We start from the raw sequence: 20,105 nt of genomic DNA, 5'->3' as shown, positions 1-20,105 counted from the left end.
AAGATGGCGCATTTTGAACTTCCGTCTATTCAGTTCGGCTTCCGGTCACGTGCCGTAAACAGTGCGGAGAACATGCTGGCAGCAGGAAGAAGGGGCTTTGTGGTCGGTTGGAGGGGTCTCGCGGCTCATGTCAGAGGGACATCCCGGGGGGCGCTGAGAGTGACCCGGCACAGCTGCCCGCCACTGTCTGCCGGATGGAGGAGCCTCTGCACACAGGAGGGCGCTGTGGGGAAGGTGCAGAGCAGCCATTACCAGCTCGTCTATACCTGCAAGGTGGGCCAGAGGGAGGGCGCCCCCACAAGGTGCAGCTGGCGATGACCTGCAGACAAATGTTCATGATAACGTGGGGGTGCAGGCAGTGCGGATGTGCTACATGTGGGGGGCGCAGGGTGGTGCTAACATGAGAGATATGGGGGGCGGGCATGACAGGTATCGGGGGACGTGGGGTGGACATGACAGGTATCGGGGGACGTGGGGTGGACATGACAGGTATCGGGGGACGTGGGGTGGACATGACAGGCATCGGGGGACGTGGGGGCGGACATGACAGGCATCGGGGAGCGTGGGGGCAGGCATGACAGGCATCGGGGAGCGTGGAGGGGCGTGGGGGCGGGCATTGAAGGACGTGGGGTGGGCATGACTGGCATTGAAGGACGCAGGGCGGGCATCAGGGACACGGGGCAGGCATGACGGGCATGGGGGGGCGTGGGGCGGGCATGACGGGCATGGGGGGGCATGGGGCAGGCATGACGGGCATCGCAGGGCGTGGGGGCGGGCATGACGGGCATCAAAGGACGCAGGACGGGCATTGGGGGATGCGGGGCGGGCATCGGCGGGGGCGAGCATGACGGGCATCAGGGGATGCGGGGGCGGGCATGATGGGCAACTGGGAGGCGGGGGCGGGCATCGAGGGACGCGGGGGCGGGCATGACGGGCATCGGGGGGCGGGCATCGGGGGACGCGGGGCGGACATGACGGGCATCGGGGGACGCGTTACGGGCATAGGGGGACCCGGGGCGGCCTTAACGGGTATTGGGGCGGGCATGACGGGTATCGGGGGCGCGGGGCGGTACGTGCAGGTGATCTCCAGACTGCGACTGCTGCGGATGTTTTGTAGTAATTCTCTTGATGTTTTTCAGGTTTGCTCAACACGATCGACGAAGATGATCTCTAAATTGGCGTACGGCCGCGGCGTGGTGATCGTCACGTGTCCCGGCTGCCGCAACCATCACATCATCGCTGACAATCTGGGCTGGTTCTCCGATCTCGAGGGGAAGAAGTAAGAGGCGTCTGTGCGTTCTCTGTCAGCACTGTTATAGGGCGTTCGTCACGCTCCGGCCCCTCCATCTCGCAGTCAGACCCCTCCGTCTCGCGGTCAGACCCCCCACTCATCACCTGCGGATGGAGGACAAGGGGTTTTCAGGCACAACCTCCTTCAGGGTTCGCTCACATGTAGCGGATTTTGTTGTAGATTTTCACTCGGATCTGCAGCAGATTTCATCCCAAAAGGGTGGAATCAGCCGTGAATCCGTGCCAAAATCTGCAGTAAATGGTCCGGACCGTTACACGGATGTTGGTGCAGATCTACAGCGATATCCGCCATATGTGAGCGCATCCCAGTGTTTTCTGGGACTAACCTTAAGGTTGGTCATCAATAGCCGGTTGGCACGGCTTCACCTCTTAGGAGCCCCACCTATCGGCTGATTCCTGACAGTGCTGGCAGCAGATAGCGCTGTCTGTATTGCAGTGGCCCGGGTTGGTACTGCAGGTGCAGCCCCCACTGAACTGATGCAGTACCAACCCAGGCCACTGCAATACAGACAGCACTATCTGCTTCCTGCGCTGTGCATACTGATAACAGGTGCAGTGATCAGCTGATAGTCAGGGATCCCAAAGGCAGATCCCGGCTGATCAACTATTAAAATGACCCTCCGGTTAGAGGGGTAGAAGGTATATTACCAGCACTGGTTCTCCGCCGTCCCTATGATCCACCAGTTTCCGTCTCCAGCCTTCCAAGATAGCAATCTTTAGACTACCTAATCCCCACAGTGTATTGATAGCATTAGACTGTCAGCGCATTATCTCTGCTCTCTGACTGGCCAGAGCTGCTCATGTGATCAGTACTGGCCAATTAGCGAGCAGTACACAGTGTTCATTAGGCTGTTAAAAAAAATCGCAGCAGCCATCTTGGAAAGCCAAAACGGGGGCTGAACCTGGTGGATCAGAGGGATGGCAGAAAACAACCGTCCCTCCTGTCGCAGGGCAGAATTTAGTACCAAACCGGGAGGGTCACTTTCAATCTGGAGGTCCTGGAGAGCCCCTTTAAGTATATGGGATAAACAAGAAGAACTGAGCAAGTGGAACCTGATAGGTGGGGGACCCCTGTACATATAGGATGGGGGGACCCCTGTACATATAGGATGGGGGGACCCCTGTACATATAGGATGGGGGGACCCCTGTACATATAGGATGGGGGGACCCCTGTACATATAGGATGGGGGGACCCCTGTACATATAGGATGGGGGGACCCCTGTAATATATGAATATTTTGAGTCCATATTGGTTTTCCATAGATGATAGCGCCATCTAGAGGAGCAGATGTTATGCGACATTACTGCTCCCATTCCTGTCTAGAGCGGGGGTGCACAATCTTTCCTAGTCTAGGGGCCACGGTGTCGGATCGTACCACTTCTGGGGGACAAATAAAACCGGAGCTTATTTCCTTTTATCCCAGAAAGAATTCCGTCTCGCTGAACGTCTGAGCGCGGGGGGGGGGGGAGGTTCCAGCAGCTCAGAAGTACGAGCAGAACTTTATTCCACGTGCGTAGAGTATAACGGGCCTGCGTGGGATATACCGTATACCAGGTGTTACTCTGATTCCACACTTGAATTAAAGTTGTCTTCGTACGTCGGAGGAGCTGCGACTTCTGCCTTCTTCCCCTTTATGGCTGATCATAAATATCTGGTGAGGTTCCTCTTTCGGGGCTCCGTGCCCAGAGAAGCGGGACAAGATGGCCGCCATAGATGTCTATCGCCATTGTACTTTGAAAGCAACTGTGCTTTTCCCAAATCCTGTAAACTAGAGAGAAGACGTCCGGTTGCCGCTGGACCGCCATGTCTGCGACCGCCGTGTCTTCCATAAGAAAGCAGACGGGTGGGACGGGCCGCGGGTTTAACTGTGATCGCCGCCTACCGCCTCCCTAGAAGCCACAGACTAACGGACCACAGCGGGGGTTGGAGTGTCGCACGGCGGAGGGTAGGGATCTTTGCTGCTGCATTAGACTTCATATCGTTAGTGCTGTGTTCATTTTGGGAAAGCTTTACACGTATCCGTCCTTCACCCAACCTGCGCCAAAAGGGGGGTCCTGTCGGGGCGCGCTGGAGCCGTTTGCGGACCTTTTTAACCCAACAGTCACGTTAGAACTGGAAAAACCCTCCTGAAAATGTCACTTTTTTATTATAGATTTTGAATGTGTCTCATGTAAATATATTTGGCGCAGAACTCCGTCGCCTTCAGTGCATTTTTAACCCCTTAGAGACATAACTGATTTTATCTGTACGACCAGTGAATCCTATTCCACTCTTCTTCCAGCGGTCGGAGCCGGACGGCGGCTTGTATTCTGCAGGTAGAAGTCTAGTTTTGGAGCCATATAATGTATTGAATAACTTATGGCGCTTTTACACGGGACGCCGGTCAGGTAAATGACTGCATGAACGCGGACGGCACCGCTCATCTCTTTGGCGCTTGTGCAGAGCAGTTAGACTGACAGCTTTTACCGCCGCCGGATTGTGGGTTTCTCGCTCAGCGCTTCCATATCTATGTGGGCGGAGAGCATTGAGACAGAGCGAGAAGCCGCGATAGTTATACTGGCTTACAGTAAGTGATGCGCTGAAAGTTACAACCCTGCGAACTAATTTATAAGAGCTTTTATTGTGTTTTACCACTTTTGCGCAATATAAACGCTTTCTTTTGGTGCGGCGCCGTGTCTGTGGGACAGCTTGTAGTTTTTATTGGTTCCGTTCTAAGGTCTATTATGTGCACTTTTTTGTTACGTCATGCAGGGTATGTATGAAGAGAAATCGCGGGGCGACGCTCTCTGCATACAGCACAGCTGTTTATTACGGCTGACACCCACCGGCAATAGCTGCATTCAGCCACATGGCTGATCGCGGCATTTAAATCCCCCGAACGATGATCGGGGGTCCCGTACGACTCCGCCCTGTGGTGAGATCGCAGGGAGCCGTGTGGGTGTCATGGCAGCCGGGGTCCTACTGAAAGGGCCCCAGGGCTGTCTCAGCAGACTGCTTATGAAGCCATCCCTGTGGGGTGGCGTGATAGACTGCCTGTCAGATTGCAGCATGAGCAGCTATAGCATTATGTCATACTGCAGGAGCGATCAAACCACCGCTAGTTGTGGTCCCCTAGAGGGGCTAAAAAAGCAAGTAAAAATCAGATCAATAAAGATTTTTTTCCTTTTCATTACTAATTGTAAAAAAAAAGTCTAATTCACCCCCCCTCCCCCCCCTTTTGCTATATCTAGAATTTCCAAGGAAAGGGGCAGTAAAGAGGAGGTGAGGGGATAAAACGTATCCAGTCTGGTGGCGCTCATTTAACTCAATATTTGAGACCGCCCTGATCTGCCTACCCCAGGAGTTCCTGGAACTCTGCCCTCTCCAAGAAAAGGGTCCAAGCCGACCGCTTTCCCATGCGGGCCCCGCCGCCTTTTTTTATTTTTTTTTTTAAGATGAGGGAATAAAATAACCCAGATGTTTAGTACCGCCACATCTGTAACGACCCGCACCATTAATTGAACGTGTTTTTTATCCCCCGCAGCTATTGAAGCGAAAACCAAAACATGGAGCTTTTTTTTATCACAAAAAATGCAATCAAAAAGTGATCGAAAAAGTCAGATCTGCCTCAAAATGGCGCTGATAAAAACGACAGTTCATTATGGTAAAGCAAACCCTCACCGGCTCCGTCCATGGAAAATAAAAAAGTTCCCGGTCTTTGAATGCAGAGATGCAAAAAAGCAAAAAAAAAAAATCAAATGAAAGGAGCTTTATTGTGCAAAAGTGGGGAAAAAGACAATTAGTTTTGGGGCTGATCACCATGTTGTCTCCCGCGCACGGCGAACCTCTTTAACATTAAATGCAGTATTGATATTCTTTATCCCTGCCCTCCAAAAAAAAGTAGTCCTGCAATACATTATATGCGCCCAATATGGTAAGAAGTCCAGCTCACCGCGCAGGGAACAAGGCGCCGTATCGCCGCGCCGACGGAAAAGCCAAAAATGTTACAACTTTTGAAAAGTAGCGTTAAAAATTCAAAATCCTCACCTCCTCGAGGGGTTAAAAATAGCTGTTTATTTCCAATGGTCGGCGTGGGCCTATAGGGGGCAGTATGTTGTCTGACTGCGAGCGCCCGGCTGCAGCAGCGCACTTGACCCCTTGTGTGCCGGGTGACAGTTTATACAACATCTTAATGTTTATTTGTTCTTCACCGAAGGAACATAGAAGAAATCTTGGCAGCTAAAGGAGAGCAGGTCCGCCGGCTCGGGGGTGCGGAGGGGCTGGAGCTCATGGCGGATGACCACCCAACAGGGGAGGAGTCGAGTCAGCCAGAGGATCAAGAGAAAACGGCGCCTCCTGCAGCCTGTGAGAAGTCGCGGACTTGACCATAAGAACGTGTGGAGGGCCGAGCAGAACGTGTGGAGGGCCGAGCAGAACTTGTAGAGGAGCGGTCCGTTCTGAAACAAAGGGGAGTGTGTTGTGGATTGGAAATGCTGTCCGTTAACCCATAAAGGGCTGGTTATGTCACGAGAGACGCGAATTATACATCTCAGCAACAAGATGGCTGCTGTGTGGATCGGGGGACTGCTCTTAGAGAACCGCCCATGGTGGAGACATCAGACTACAGTGGAATAATGATCGCCAGTCCTGCTGAACCAGAAGACTCAATACGGGGGTGTATGATCGGCGCTGTATGAGCGCAGGAGATCTTCCATATTACGATCCGCACTCGCTGTATACGTTTTCCAGTAAGCAATGGAATCCCTTGGGGTCCCGTGTTCTCGCGGTCCGGTGGGCCTCTCACCTCCGTGTCTCCTAGTGCAGAGTTGGGGTCCCGCACCGTGAGTGTGACACGTTGTGCTCCGAATCCCCCTGTATGAACCCGAGAACAGAAGTGTTATGCTGGACTGCAGCTACACCAGACCACCACAAGGGGGCGCTGTAAGACACGCTGTGCGGTATTTCTGGAGATTACATATTGTAGCTTCGTGCATCTTTTTCAGTGAACCCTTTAATTTCCTGTAATGAAAAGGTCGATGAAGGAAATAAAAGGTTTTTGGCGCCGGAGTCGTTGAGTTCCGTGATTGTAATTACACAACGTTTAGCTATTTCTGCCTGATAAGTGGCGCCGTGAGGAAGGTGTCTTAATGAGGCCGCCGCCGAATCATTACCGAGACGGTTCTTCAAGGCCTCTTACACGGGCCGCTAATCAGCCGAACGAACATTCCTCCCGTTAATTGCTCATAAGGCAGCGATCAGCGGCCAAACAAGCAAACGCTCGTCGCTGATTGCATCCAACACACGGACTAAAAGAAAGTACAAATCGTTAAGTGATGGCGCCTCCGTGTAACTGGGGGGTCAGCTGCCAACAACATGCCAGCGGGCTGCGGTCAGAACGGTCGTATCAGCAATCGCTCATCCCCATACAGTTGTCATCAGTCCGTGTAAACGGCCGTCCAACCACTTACCTCCCCAGGACATGTATGTACATACTAGCTGCGCGGGAGCCGAGCCCACTCCGTATATGGCCTAGTTGCAGCAACTGCGATCAGCGTTCATGCCGGTTGTAACTGTTAACCCTTTAATTGACTGTCAATTCTGACAGCGGCATTTAGTACCCCAAATGGTGTTTGAGTGTCCCAAACGGCTTCTTTGCAGTGAGCTTTCTGAAGACCCCCGGGGCTGCCATGTATTTCTGCCTATTAAGATACCCCTGTGGCCTGTGTTAATAGAATGCCAGCAGAGATATTGTATATTGCAATACTAAAGTACTGCAGTATATGGTATAAGTGATCAAATGATCGCAAGTTCAAGTCCTCTGTGGTGAATTTAAAAAAAAAGGTGAAAAGTTTTTCTGATATTGCAAAAAATAAAGGACATTAAAAGTTAAATAAATACCCATTTTTTCCTTATTTTGGTCACCCCATCTCCAAGAAAAAATTATTAAAAAGCAATAGTTGTTGGTACTGCAGAATGGTACCAATAGAAACTACATCGATGAACAGATTAAAAAAATATAGGTGGTCGGACAGCGGCAGAAAATAATTTGGCAAAAATCTATATATTTTTTTAAGTATTATAGCAAAAGAAAAACTAATCTAAATTTGGAATTGTAACCCCACGGAGCCACAGAAGAACATCATTTTTGCCACCGTGCGTATGCAGACAGTGGCATCACCTGACCAGCGGCTCACAGTCACTTGGACTTTTCTAATGTTAAAAAATGTATTGCATGAAAATCGCGAGTTCGTGCAAAGCGATAAACAAGGAGGCTCCATAGGGAAACATGGGCTACAAAAAAAACGCAAATCACGGCAAGATGGCATCAGAAAAAACTATAGATGAGCGAGTATACTCGATAAAGGTAATTGCTCGAGCGAGCATTGCCTTTAGCGAGTATCTCCCCGCTCGAGACTGAAGGTTCGGGTGTCGGCGGTGGGCAGAGAGCTGCGAGGGACAGCGGGGCGTAACGGAGGGGAGATCTCTCTCTCCCACCCGCTCCCTCCTGTTGACAGCCGCTACTCACCGCTCCCCCCGCGCCGCCACCCGAACCTTCCGTCTCAAGCGGGCAGGTACTCGCTAAAGGCAATGCTCGCTCGAGCAATTGCCTTTAGCGAGTATACTCGCGCATCTCTAGAGAAAACATCACTAACGTGAAGGAAGCCATTGGAAAGCATGGGCTTCACATACGTGCTTTTTCTCGTGGCGAAGTCTCACCATTTTGTCGCCCGTGTGAAGGCGCCTTAGGATGTTATTGCACTGCGGAGTTTCTCCCCTGCAAAACCTAAGCGGAGCTCTGCTGATGGTGGCCGGCACCTGGACTCGCACAACACAAGTACAGGTCTCGACCGCGATCAGCGGAGCTCTGCCTGCGTTTATCAGCGGAGAAACGCTGCTGTGAAATAGCGCCCTTATGGCTGTAAACGCTGCAGAATGTCCGCAGTGGAAGTTCTGCAGCATTCGGGGTACGCTGACCAGGCCAAATTCACCATCTAGAGCTCTACAGAAGCGCAAATTATTCGGCAGGACCCTCGCTGCTACAGCCGCTCGTCTCCTGTCAGCCGCCATCTTGCGTGTTTTGTCTAGCAGTGGATGTATGTATTTTCCCCCTGATTTCCCTCGTGTATAGGGGAACTTATTTTGGCGGTGGCCTGAAGTGGCGGCAGTAATGAGCGGAGCGTGGCAGCCATCACTCCCGCGGCTCTTGAGCGGCGAAGACGCTTGTCAAGTGTTTACAATCAGCGCTGCAGGTGCGGAGTGGACCCTTCAGCACCGAGTACTTCTGTGTACGGGGAGGTTATGTAACGCTCTCACATCTACAGTGCTTGAAGGTAAAGTGATTATATATGTGCTGTTAAAGGGGCTCTCTAGACCGCCGTCACGGGGGGGGGGGGGGGCATGGTGATTTGTTTTTGCCTTTTACAAAGGCAAAAATAATTCTACCAAAAAGTACAATTATGGAGGGTCCTGGGGTCGATCGTACCGCAGCGGAGCCGGTCCTGGGGTCGATCGTACCGCAGCGGAGCCGGTCCTGGGGGCGATCGTACCGCAGCGGAGCCGGTCCTGGGGGCGATCGTACCGCAGCGGAGCCGGTCCTGGGGGCGATCGTACCGCGGCGGAGCGGGTCCTGGGGGCGATCGTACCGCGGCGGAGCGGGTCCTGGGGGCGATCGTACCGCGGCGGAGCGGGTCCTGGGGGCGATCGTACCGCGGCGGAGCGGGTCCTGGGGGCGATCGTACCGCGGCGGAGCGGGTCCTGGGGGCGATCGTACCGCGGCGGAGCGGGTCCTGGGGGCGATCGTACCGCGGCGGAGCGGGTCCTGGGGGCGATCGTACCGCGGCGGAGCGGGTCCTGGGGGCGATCGTACCGCGGCGGAGCCGGTCCTGGGGGCGATCGTACCGCGGCGGAGCCGGTCCTGGGGGCGATCCTTTCAGCCATAGTCCTGTTCTATCCGAAAAGTGTACGTTTGAGAGCGGCTTTGGTTGCGCAGCTGTGAGCCGGATCTCGCACTACATAACACATGCACTGTGGGAACCTGCGTGAAATTAATATTTTTCTGTTGACGTGTTAAATCCAGTAACGAAGTGTGACTGTTATCAGCGCCGCGTCAGCAGATGGGGGTCTGAATGCAGAAAGGTGCAAACATGAGGGTTACATCATGGCGGGTTTAAAGGGGAAGTTAAGGAAAACGGTAGAATTATTAATTAGTCTGTCAGGTTCTCCGGACAAGCGGCAAACATAGGCTATATGGCGTACAAAATCGGTCGTGGCTGCAGCGCGCCTCTAGGATCCCTCACGGCCGCCCCTCCCATCTGGAACAAGGAACGGAAGGCGAGTAACTTTTTTTCTTTTTTGTTATAACTTTGGGCAGTGTGGAGAAGGGGATTTCGCTACTTGGAGACCCTAAACTGTCAGCTGACTGTGAATCTGTTTAGTACTTTTGTTCCCCCGGGTCAAAAATGTGGCAGAATTTCCGCTATGGAATTAACTGCACAAAATCCGCAGTATTCACAGTACGGGCGTTGCGGATATAACTTCAGAAATCCCATCCAAGCGCTGCGGGTAACATCTGCAACGTAAATTGGCCCACGCTGCGGCGCTTAAATCCACTGCAGGTCATTGTATTTTCGATGATGATTCCGCTTTTTTAAATGAGGGGATGAAATCCGCACCAATCGATGTGGGTTTTCACAGGCATACGCAATCACAATCGCGGTGATCGCAGCTCCACACACTGGCAAACCGCTGCATTTCGCCATACGTGTGTGAGTCTGCCCTCAGCGCCCACTAGATGTGGGCTTGTATCTGGAAACAATCAAAAGTCCATGTGCAATTACCTGCAAACCGTGAGCGCTCCCTGCAGGCGGACGTGTGATAGTGTACGGTAATCAGCTGGTTAGGGGGTTATCCGTGTGGCACTGGGTGTATTAAAGTGGTTTTGGCGTGTTATAGAGTGATGGCGTATCGTAGGATATGTCATCACTTTATGATCAGTGGGGGTCCGACTATTGGGATCCCTGGTCCTTAGAATGGAGGGTCTGCAGTAGTGGTGTAGCGACGCAACCTCTTCACTGGTTCCCATGCACAAGCAGTGTCCTGGCCACCCGGTGCAGTAAATGGCGCATGCTACAGCTACCTGCACAACTGGCGATGCAAGGGAAAATTACAGTGGGATGCTTAGCTATAGCGACGCTGAGTGGTTTTTTTTTTTCTCAGTAACTTGGAAGGAACACGGTCATCACCCTTGAGTCCCGTTAGCTACGGTATGGGACTCAAAAAGTGATGGAATGGCGAGTCCGGGGAGCGGTGTTTCATGCTCGCTGGGTGCAGCAGTCCTGCGCTGTGTCCCTGCAAAGTTGGCGTGCCAGCACTTTTTGCGTCCCATAACGTAGTTTATAAGGATCAAAGGTGTTGACAAGTTCCCTTTAAGTGATTGCACATCCCTTTAACACAAATGAGAGAGACTCAGCAGCAGCACCTAGCCTGCTTGCTGATGGTTTCCATTGTAGCAGCAGATATCTTTTACTTTACAGGGTTTTCAATAATTTTTCAGTTAAGCTAAGGCTAGCGATAATAATGGCGGCACGGCTGATGCAGGACCGTCGTATGCGGTTTATAGTTGCATCTTCATGTCTTTTTATCGCTCATTTGGCGTTTCTAAAGGAGGACGTTCCTTCTGGTGTCGTCGTTCCTTTCACCCCTGACCTGTGGGCCAACCCCTGGAGCGGGCACCAGCTAGTGGTCATTGCCGTATACAGGTGAGCGCGGCGCTCTGTTGGGAAGGTCTTCTGTCGGATGGCGTACAGAGGAGACGTGGAGGGCGATGATTGTTATGGGCGCCGCAGCCTCTCCTGTAAATCCTGCGCAGCGATCACGTACGGCTCAATTACAAGTCGGCGCAGGATTTAATAACATTTACAAATGGCCCTCCAGCCTTCCCGCCCGCAGATAATACATTTCTGACACCAAGTTTTCTGGCAGTTGTAATGAAAACGATCTCTTGCTGACATTGAAGTTCAACCAGCTGAAGCGGAGAGATTAATGCTGCTTGACAGCGGCGGCGTCCGCTGCCCTTTATCGGAGTAATACAATTCTGCGCAAACTTCAAGGTAAATCCCTGGATGGGGCTCGCGTTAACCCTTTCATAGCATACCAAATGCTGCAGAAGTGCAAGCTCTTGTAGTGCCTGCGGTGAGCAGTGGCCAACTCTACCAGCAGTCTATGCTGTGTGGCATCGAGTGGGTATAGTGCCCCCTAGCCTCTGGTGAGTGTAGTTACAACGGATTTTCCAGTCCCTACCTGGACAGGTTTTTTAAGGGAAGCAGGAGGAGAACTCAACACTTGCCATCTGATAGCAGATTTCCCCCTGTCTGATACCCAGGAGTGCTGCAAGTCTGACTACACATGGCATGGTAGATTGGCATTCCTTCGCAAACACCACTACTGGGCATCTCCTGGGTAGCGTTTTCTTAGTTCATCACTGTTGTTCTGGGACATGCACTGAATGATTGCCTATTCGGTTAGCCCAACTTTTCAGGCGATCATGGCTTTCAGATGTCAAGTAACAGATTTACAAGATGGCAAACATGCCCCATACTCCACTTGCCCCATGCCTGCTGCAGTTGCTGCACATTTTGTGGATAAGTGGGAGCGGCGTTCACAGCCATTTCCAGTATATCCCAAATGTGTTCTATGGGGTTACAGTCCGGTGAGTTCAGGGGCCAAGGCAATGTGGAGAATCCATTGTTGTGTTCCTCCAACCAGTCCCTAGTGACCCGAGCACCATGGCACGGAGCATTGTCCTCATTGAAAGATGTAGTCAAGGAAGACCTCCTGAAGATAGGTGTGTGGATGGTCAGCTAACCGGTCCCTGTAGTGTTCACGATTCAAGGATTTTGATTTGATGACCCAACGGTCCTGGGCCATGCCAAGCAAACGCTCCAGAGACTACGTCACTGCCATCACTGGTCTGTCGTACCCCAATGGGGCACCCATGAGATATGGCTTCATGCTGTTTATGCCCGATGCAGTCCTGGCCCTCCGTATGGTTCAGCAAGAAATGGGATTTAGAACTTCAGATAAGCTTCTGCCATGTGTCTGAGGTCCATTGATGTCTTTCCTGGGCCCATGTGAGGTGGTGTTGGTAATGATATGGGGTCATCAGGGGCACCCTTGTCAATCTTTGGTAATTGAATCCCATTTAACATCAGATATGCCTCATGGTCATTTGTCTAACTTCTGCTGCTGTATTGATGGTTCAGTTGGTCCATTGTAGCATGACGTTGGTGAGATACCAGACGTGCCACCCAACGCCCGCCTCTAGGATCAACCACACATGGCATGCAGCTGTATGATCTGTTGGAGGTCTGTCCATAGTTCAGTCTTGTTATACTATTGATACCGCGGGTCAGAAACTGCCACCAACAGTGCAGCTTCTTCAGAAATACTGGCACCACACGCCCGCTGTCAGTCCCCAGAGGAGAGGTCAGCGCATTGTCTGAGAGCAGATCGTGATGTGCCTGTTGTGTGGTACCGCGTTACTGATCACAAGATATCGGGCGCCGGTTGTTCCTAATGTGGTGATTGTTCAGTGTGAAACTCCCCAAATATATGGGAACATCTTATGGAGCCCAATGGAGAAATGCGACGGTGGTGCCCCTGATGGACAATGAGCAGAACTGCGAGGTGTAAATGTTAAAATAACGATATACTCACCACTCTCCGCTATCTACTCAGCAGAAGAATTGACGGTTTGTGTTGGGGTGCCCGTTATTTAGCGCATCTCTGCCAGTCTTGGGCATTATCAGATTACACTCGGCCTTGCATGAAACTCACATTTGCATGCAAGTGCGATGCGTTTCCCATAGACGAATCACCCCAAAACAGGACCTGCTGCGATTCTTCGATCTCGTACAGTAAATGAACCTATTGAAATTAATGGGCGCTATTCGTGTGCGAGTTCTGTAAATGCAGCCTTGGCTAATTTCACAGACAGCGCCCCCATGGGGCCATAATTATGCAGTTTGTCATATAGACCATGTGAAATAACTCGTGGAATGTGCAGTGTCCTTGCGCTGTCCGGACTTTCTCGGCTGCGACTCGCATTACAACCTCCAGCCTTATAGAGAACACCTATGTCCCATGAAACAGGCGACAAATCCAATTCAGGGCTTTCCCGACCATATATACATTTATCATCCGTCCACCGGTTAGCTGATGACGATGGCTGAGACCTCGGCCATGAAGAACAGCGCCCACGCCAGTAGACCACAAAATATTTTTATTAATTAAGCACAATAGAACAAAGTCTTCAGATATTTGGCAGATGTCAGGAAAAAGTCCAGTACCTTACATTGTTTTATTCTCGTTAGAAACCAAACTTGGAAAAAAACATTTCGGCAAATGCACATTGGAAAATAAATAGTTTTAATACATTCAAGTATGTGGCATTTCCGCTGTTTGGAGTCCAGCGCCCGCTTCCAGTTTTGGACTGAATGCCCCCCGCCCCACATCAGGTAGCAGAGGCGGTTTTATTGCAATCTGTCTCCTGTGCAGTGTATGATCAGGTACCGTGGATGGAGAAGAGATGTATGTGTGGCTCATGTGTGGGTGTCCTGGCCTGTAGGTGGCGGCTAGCATTGTTCTACCTTCTCATTTATGTCTTATGTGTGACACAACCGAAGCTCAAAGGCAGCAAAGTCACCTCCTCCTTTATGTGCATCACACAACAAGTGGTTGTGGCAGAGAGATGTACCTCTTTTGTAGAGGATGGTGCCCCTTGGCATTACCGCTGCCACCTCCTCCATCTCTGGTCCAGTGGCCGAGCATGGGTGGTGTATTCTTTCACTTCCTGTAATACAGCGGTACTTGGCCTGTGCATACGCCATATATTAGGGTCACGTTGGCGCTACAACAGGCCACAGTTCTCAGAGCTGAACACTAAAAAAAAACGTAAGTGCCAGACGGACCCCACCGACTGCACAATTTTGTCCGTTATTCTGTGCCGAATCTGCACCCGAAGGTCCAAATGTGAACATAACTGTAGTACATCTATATCCCTCCTGCTTGACGGTTCTTCGGAGTGTCTGTCCATTGCAGGCGCCGACGCTCGCTGCACGTGCCGGAGCTTTAGTAAACTTTACAAAGGCGAAGGGATATACATGTAGTACGGCGCATGTGCAGGACGAGCTGCGCCACGTTAGAGCAAGTCAAACGTTAGGACTCGCTGTCTATGCTCGGCCACCGGCCAGGAGACTTGGATGGGCGGCTGCAGTACAGAGGTATCAGGTCTTTGGAATGGGCAGCAATTTTAATAGTAGCAAATACAAAAACTGAATGTCTTCTCTCATCAATAACAAATGAGGTGGTGGTAGACCTTAATGTGGGCACATCACACCTATTGAAGGGATATTCTTGGACTTTTACTATTGATGACCTATCTTCAGGATGGGCCGTTGATAGGTGGGGGTTGCCTGCTCTGGATTCCCATCATTCAGCTGATTATTTCTACCCGCTGTCAGTGCAGCAGAGCCGGACGTCGTCATTGGTGGTCAGAGCCAGAAGTGTAGTAGGTGGCATTGATGGGAGTAATGCCTCCTATTACACTTCCAGCCCCGACCACCGATGGCAAGAGCTAGACTGATAATGGACCGGGACAATCGGCTCTAGATTCCCACCAATCAACTATTGATGACCCATCCTGAGTATAGGACATCAATAGTCAAAGTCCCGAAATACACCTTCAGATGTTCTCTCGACATATGGCTATTGTAGAGAGGGATGCCCTGCTATGAGCCAGATCAGGGAGGCAGACACAGCCAGTCTATGGATTACACGCAAAGCCATTCATGTGGATGGCCATCACATAATGCTACCTCTATAGTCAGACATAGCTCAGAAAAGCCGCACCTGCAGCCATCAGCTAACGGCTTCTTACAAATGTCTTAATTTTGTGACCCAACGCCTTTAAATGGGTTTTTGTCATTTAAAAAAATATACTGTACTCGCCTATTTCTTCCCAGTCAGTCTCCTTACCACATCTTCTCCTGGCTGAGCTTCTGCAGTGCCCCTGGGGCCACCTCGCTGCATGCTGGCCGGCTCGTTATAAAGGCTGCATTACTCACATTCTCGTCCGGCCGGGTTAGTGAAGGTCACATCCATGTGCTGTAGCGTTCACAGTCTAGGAAGGAGTTCTGGTCTATTGCCGATACAGCTTGCATGAGCAGTCTTTTCCATAGATCGGCACTCCCCCTGTTGGCCTGTGGTGTAAGGTACATTGGCTGGCGGAAGGAGACTGCTGGCAATGTACGTAACCTCACAGGAAGCAGAAGAATCAGCCAGCTGGAGGTGAGGTGACCCCCTGGGACTGCAAGAGACTGGGTGAGGTGAAGATCTGGTAAGTAGACTAATAGGGGAGGAATAGGTAAGTTAGTATAGATTTTTTTTTTTTAAATGTCAGAACCCCTTTACGTAACCTTGAATGACCTGATATCTTACGGACCGCCAGCAAACCTGTACCATAATGTCATTTTATGTAAACACATCCTCAGCGTTCGCGGAGGACATGAGATGGGGTGCAGCCCCCTAATCTAGAATACGGTGGAACATCTGAACACGGAGGGCAGATTCATTCTGCTATCTAGTAGACGGTGCAACACAGGCAGTCTTAAAATGTGCCAGAAGTTCTGCTGGATGATAAGTCTAGTCTAACTTGATGCCACCTATTCACTTAGTTTATGCCAGATTTTGCCACGAATTTAGTGCACAATGAAGTATTTGGCCACACCCCTTTGTCACACCTGTCGAAAAAAAGTGTCTAACACATGATAAATGTTTACAGCATGTAAGACCGTCCTCTGGCCCAATCCACTCCAGCAGACTGGTGGATGTGCAATATTAAATCGGCCCCCGTGTACCTGTAATCCGCTCAGTAAGGCCGGTGACAAACTGCCAGATTTCGGCCTCCGTTGTGCCGACTGGTCTCCTCGCCCAAACTCCAATCACCATACATTCCTATCATACTCAGAATTCGGGTCAGGCCGGGATGGACGCAAAATGGGGGCTGAAATATGGCAATGTGTCACCGGCATAAAACCCTTCTATTCCTGGTCGGGGCGCTGAGTGGACGGTCGGACGTATTTTAACCTCTCTCAATCCACATCATTATGGAATAAGTTTGTGATCCTTGTACGAAGAACGGAGGATGATCTGGTTATAACCGGTGAGCAGCGACCTCATATCGCTACTATTATATATATATATCTCTAGGGACGGCTGCAGCTGGTAGAACACAACTGTCCCTGTAGGCAATCGCAGGCCTCTTCGGAGCGCTTCATGGGCTTCTCACCGCTAGGCTGCTTTCACACGGCCGGGAAAAGCGCACGACAATTGCGCGCTGCAAGACTCGCACATCTTGCACGAATTTGAGTCGTAGACATTAGCGATTTTTTAATTAATTTTTTTCCTGCCATCACATGTAGACCAAGGCTGACCGGACCGCCGGCTACACGTTCGCTTTATCCCTTCAGCTCAATGGGAATTAAGGAAGCCTGCAGCGGCCATTTTGTGCTGCCGCTGCGGGATGTGACAGATGCAACCAGCTCTGTACAAGAAGGTAAAGATCCGAACGGACTGACACTATAACCGTGTAATAGTCTAATGTCCCGGAGCTACGGGGCGGAAACCGACAATACTCGACCCTATATAAGAGACCATATAACAAGTCTTCTCCGAGACCCGAAGAAATCAAATCCAGAACTCCTCCGCCCCTGAAGTACTTCAGTCCCCCTCTGATGCCTCCTTCCAGCGTCTCCTCATACACAATAATCACTGGATGTGAAGGTGGCGTCTCTAATGCCATGATTTTCGAACGCCGTTTGCTCTATTTTTCTGCGTTTTAGTGCAGCTCGTCACCCATCACAATGAGGGGGTGCATTAAAGATGCTGTAACATGCGTTGGAACCCGCCGCGGTTAGAGCGACCTTAGTCAGGATTCACGCTGATGTAGCGAACTTTAACGCGGTTTTTGATGCAGATTTTTCGCTATGTGTGACCCCGTCCGGCCGAGCTCGCATATAGCGGTATTTCCGTTGCAGAATGCACCCTAAACAGTACACAATGCGGTTTTAACCCCAATCACTGACAGTGAAAGAACCCTGCAGCGCGCTCCGCCACAGAACAGCGACAAAGTTTCACTGCGTATTTCATTCATTCCGATTCGACGAGTGACATCTACAAGAACATCGGCAGCAGGTTGTACTGGGTGCGCTCACAACCTCATGCTGCTCCCCTGGAGAACTCGGGGGGCTTCACAGGGGCGAGTGCCATATCTGTCCGAAAAACTGGGACCAATAAATATCACACTTGCGAACCTGCGATATTTGCCTGCGAGGGAGATGCGGTATTTCACAATGTAAGAATCACGTTTTTTTGCTCACATTTGAGCGCGTTGCAACTTTTTTTTCCTACTATAGAAAATAATGGTCGATTCTTAAACAAGATTCGCCCAAAAATCGGACAAGCTGCAATTTTTCTATTTCAGACCAATTAGGGCCAAGAGAAGCATCGCTCATGTAAATAACAGTGCTTTAATGCGTCGGTCATCTTCACGCTCCATATCTGACCACATCGCCCGCGGTCAGATATTACACATGGACATCGCCCATGTGAATGCAGCCTGAGGCGAAGCTCCTCTGATTGCGGCCGGCAGGCAGACTTGAATTGATGAGTCTGGGGGGGCGACCGCAATCAGCAGCCTTATGAGTGGCGGTCAGCATACTGTCGTATGGTGGATGGCACTTGTGACCGGGAGGATCGTCTGTCATTTACCACCCTCACCAGCAGATCATCATTAAGGGGGTTATGTAAATAAAGGTCAATCGTTGTATAATGAGAAGTTCTGCAACTTTCCGAACCTACAGAGACATAACAACTGACTGCGCATCAGCGGTCGCCGCCGGAAAAAAGGCTCATTTTTATGTTAAAGTTTTGATAAATGCTCTTTATATATATTTCTCTTCACTTCCTCAACATTTTTAAAATCTCTGCTTGCTGTTGTGGAATGGAAACCTCCAGTCTCGGCAATCCTCTCCGAGCTGGATGCAACAAGAGGGTATGTTCAAACATTTGGAATTTGGCATAGATTCACCCTTTGCATAGCAAAAATGCAGAAGAAATCTGCAGAATCTGGGAGGTGCTGCGCTTCTGCTAATCTACCTGGTTCTTTATGCTATCAGTGAAAAGCATAGGCAGCCGCACTGAAAATCTGCCACGTTTCTGCTGGAACCCAACATGGCTGAGATGTGACCTCAATGGTGTCCTCAGGACTTCACCTGTAAGTATGTCTCCATTCACTGTAAGCAAGCAGAGGTTTTAGAAATGAGGATTTGACCAGTCCTGTAATACCCTGTTAATAGAAAAGACACAAATCGAAGCCGTGTCCTTCCCTACTACTTGTGTCCAGTTTCCCCTTATGATTTGTAGACATGATTGCATTGCTTACGGGGTGGGTGGGGGTAGATTGGAGGACGTGGATCCAGTTTGGGTTGAGCTGGAATGTCTCGGCCCACATTGGCTCCCTTTTAAGAAATGCCTGGAGTTCCTTTGTGTTCTGGTAATGACAGGCAGATTGCACCAACTCGCTGGAAAGTGACCTACGGCAGTTTTGTAGCTTGCAATCTCTAGGCCTCATTCACTGAACGGCAGTAAATCTAGGTCAGCGCCCCCTATATTACTGCTAGTACCTGCTAACCTGTTCCCTGCAGGTCAGACATGGCACGCTCGCCATCATCGCGTGCGCCGCATACAGTCTCACTCGGTCTATAAAACCCATAAAGAATATATTACAAAAGGAAATCTCACTAAGCTACAAAGCAATTATTGCCATTTAGTGAATAAGGCCCTCAGTGAGCTGCTCCAGAGTAACCGTCGCCTGCTTGCTTACCCGCTTACGACATACAGTAGTAACGCCGTCTCCCACTGTAAAGATTGGGCGCCGGAAACTCCTGTCCGTGACGCCACTTATCTGTGTAACGCTTCCACAGAAGTTGACTTGTGCCGCAAATCGTCCACCTTAAATCTGTGTCTGTTTGCCGCTGTTACTACGCCTCCGACAGGTTCTTTCCCGCAGCTGCCTGCTACATAAAAACGTCCTAGAAAAACGGAAGGTCCTTGTTAATCTACTAATTGGCCGAAGACACTTCACATACGTTTAACGATTTGCTTCAGCTATGCAAATACACGGATTTCTAATTCAAAAGTTGCTCTCTGCTGTCAGATACTACATGGAGTCGGGTCCTCGGAGGTTCGCTTCCTTTGTTGAAAGGCAGGTCTTTGTCTTGGCAGAAGAGCTAACACTTAGCTGTTGTTTGGCCTCCGTTGATTGTGTGGATGGTCACCATCTTCTTGGCTGGACGGGATATCTACTCGCTGTTCATCCATCCTCTTGGCCTGTACTCTCTGGATGAGGCTGAAGAAGTCTTCGTCTGGCATTGTGGGCCCTCGGGGCATGGGGTCTGGCGGGGCGCATCTTTGGTCGTCTATCCGTGAAGACTGTGGAAACAGGTGAGGGAAGAGATGAAATATAACACACGATGATGTCTGTGATCTCAGATAGCACTGATCTTCAGTATGACAGGACTGACCCGGAGGGGGCGCTCTGTCGTTCTGGAAATCAGCGGTAGCCGGATATCGGACTTCGCGCTTGTATCTATGATGTAGCAGATGATCACTTTCCCTTTAAACATGCTTGCTAATGACGGCGTTCTTATATTTATATGTGATTATCGTAGAAGTGGGTGCGCGATCACACCCGAC

The 20,105-nt window shown here is 50.7% G+C and overlaps 2 protein-coding genes across 5 annotated transcripts in view; one reads left to right on the top strand and one right to left on the bottom strand.

The window, feature by feature from the left end:
- DNLZ (DNL-type zinc finger) lies at positions 1-6,388 on the top strand. Its single transcript, XM_066580509.1, has 3 exons — positions 1-273; positions 1,140-1,279; positions 5,509-6,388. Exons 1-3 carry the CDS (start codon positions 4-6, stop codon positions 5,675-5,677), a joined length of 579 nt encoding a protein of 192 aa, XP_066436606.1. The 5' UTR covers positions 1-3; the 3' UTR covers positions 5,678-6,388.
- Positions 6,389-13,561: 7,173 nt separating this feature from the next.
- The window catches only part of GPSM1 (G protein signaling modulator 1), a 247,440-nt gene continuing 240,896 nt past the window's right edge, over positions 13,562-20,105 (bottom strand). For all 4 annotated transcript variants that reach the window (XM_066580518.1, XM_066580517.1, XM_066580519.1 and 1 more), the window contains exon 14: positions 13,562-19,841. In XM_066580518.1, the coding sequence (XP_066436615.1) occupies positions 19,647-19,841 (195 nt within the window). In that variant the 3' untranslated portion in view covers positions 13,562-19,646. The remainder of the gene's footprint in view (positions 19,842-20,105) is intronic.

This window comes from Eleutherodactylus coqui, chromosome 10 (genome assembly GCF_035609145.1).
Source record: "Eleutherodactylus coqui strain aEleCoq1 chromosome 10, aEleCoq1.hap1, whole genome shotgun sequence".
NCBI classification, from domain to species: domain Eukaryota; kingdom Metazoa; phylum Chordata; class Amphibia; order Anura; family Eleutherodactylidae; genus Eleutherodactylus; species Eleutherodactylus coqui.
Note: the sequence above shows the minus strand (reverse complement) of the source record. Positions and strands in the feature narration are given on the sequence as shown.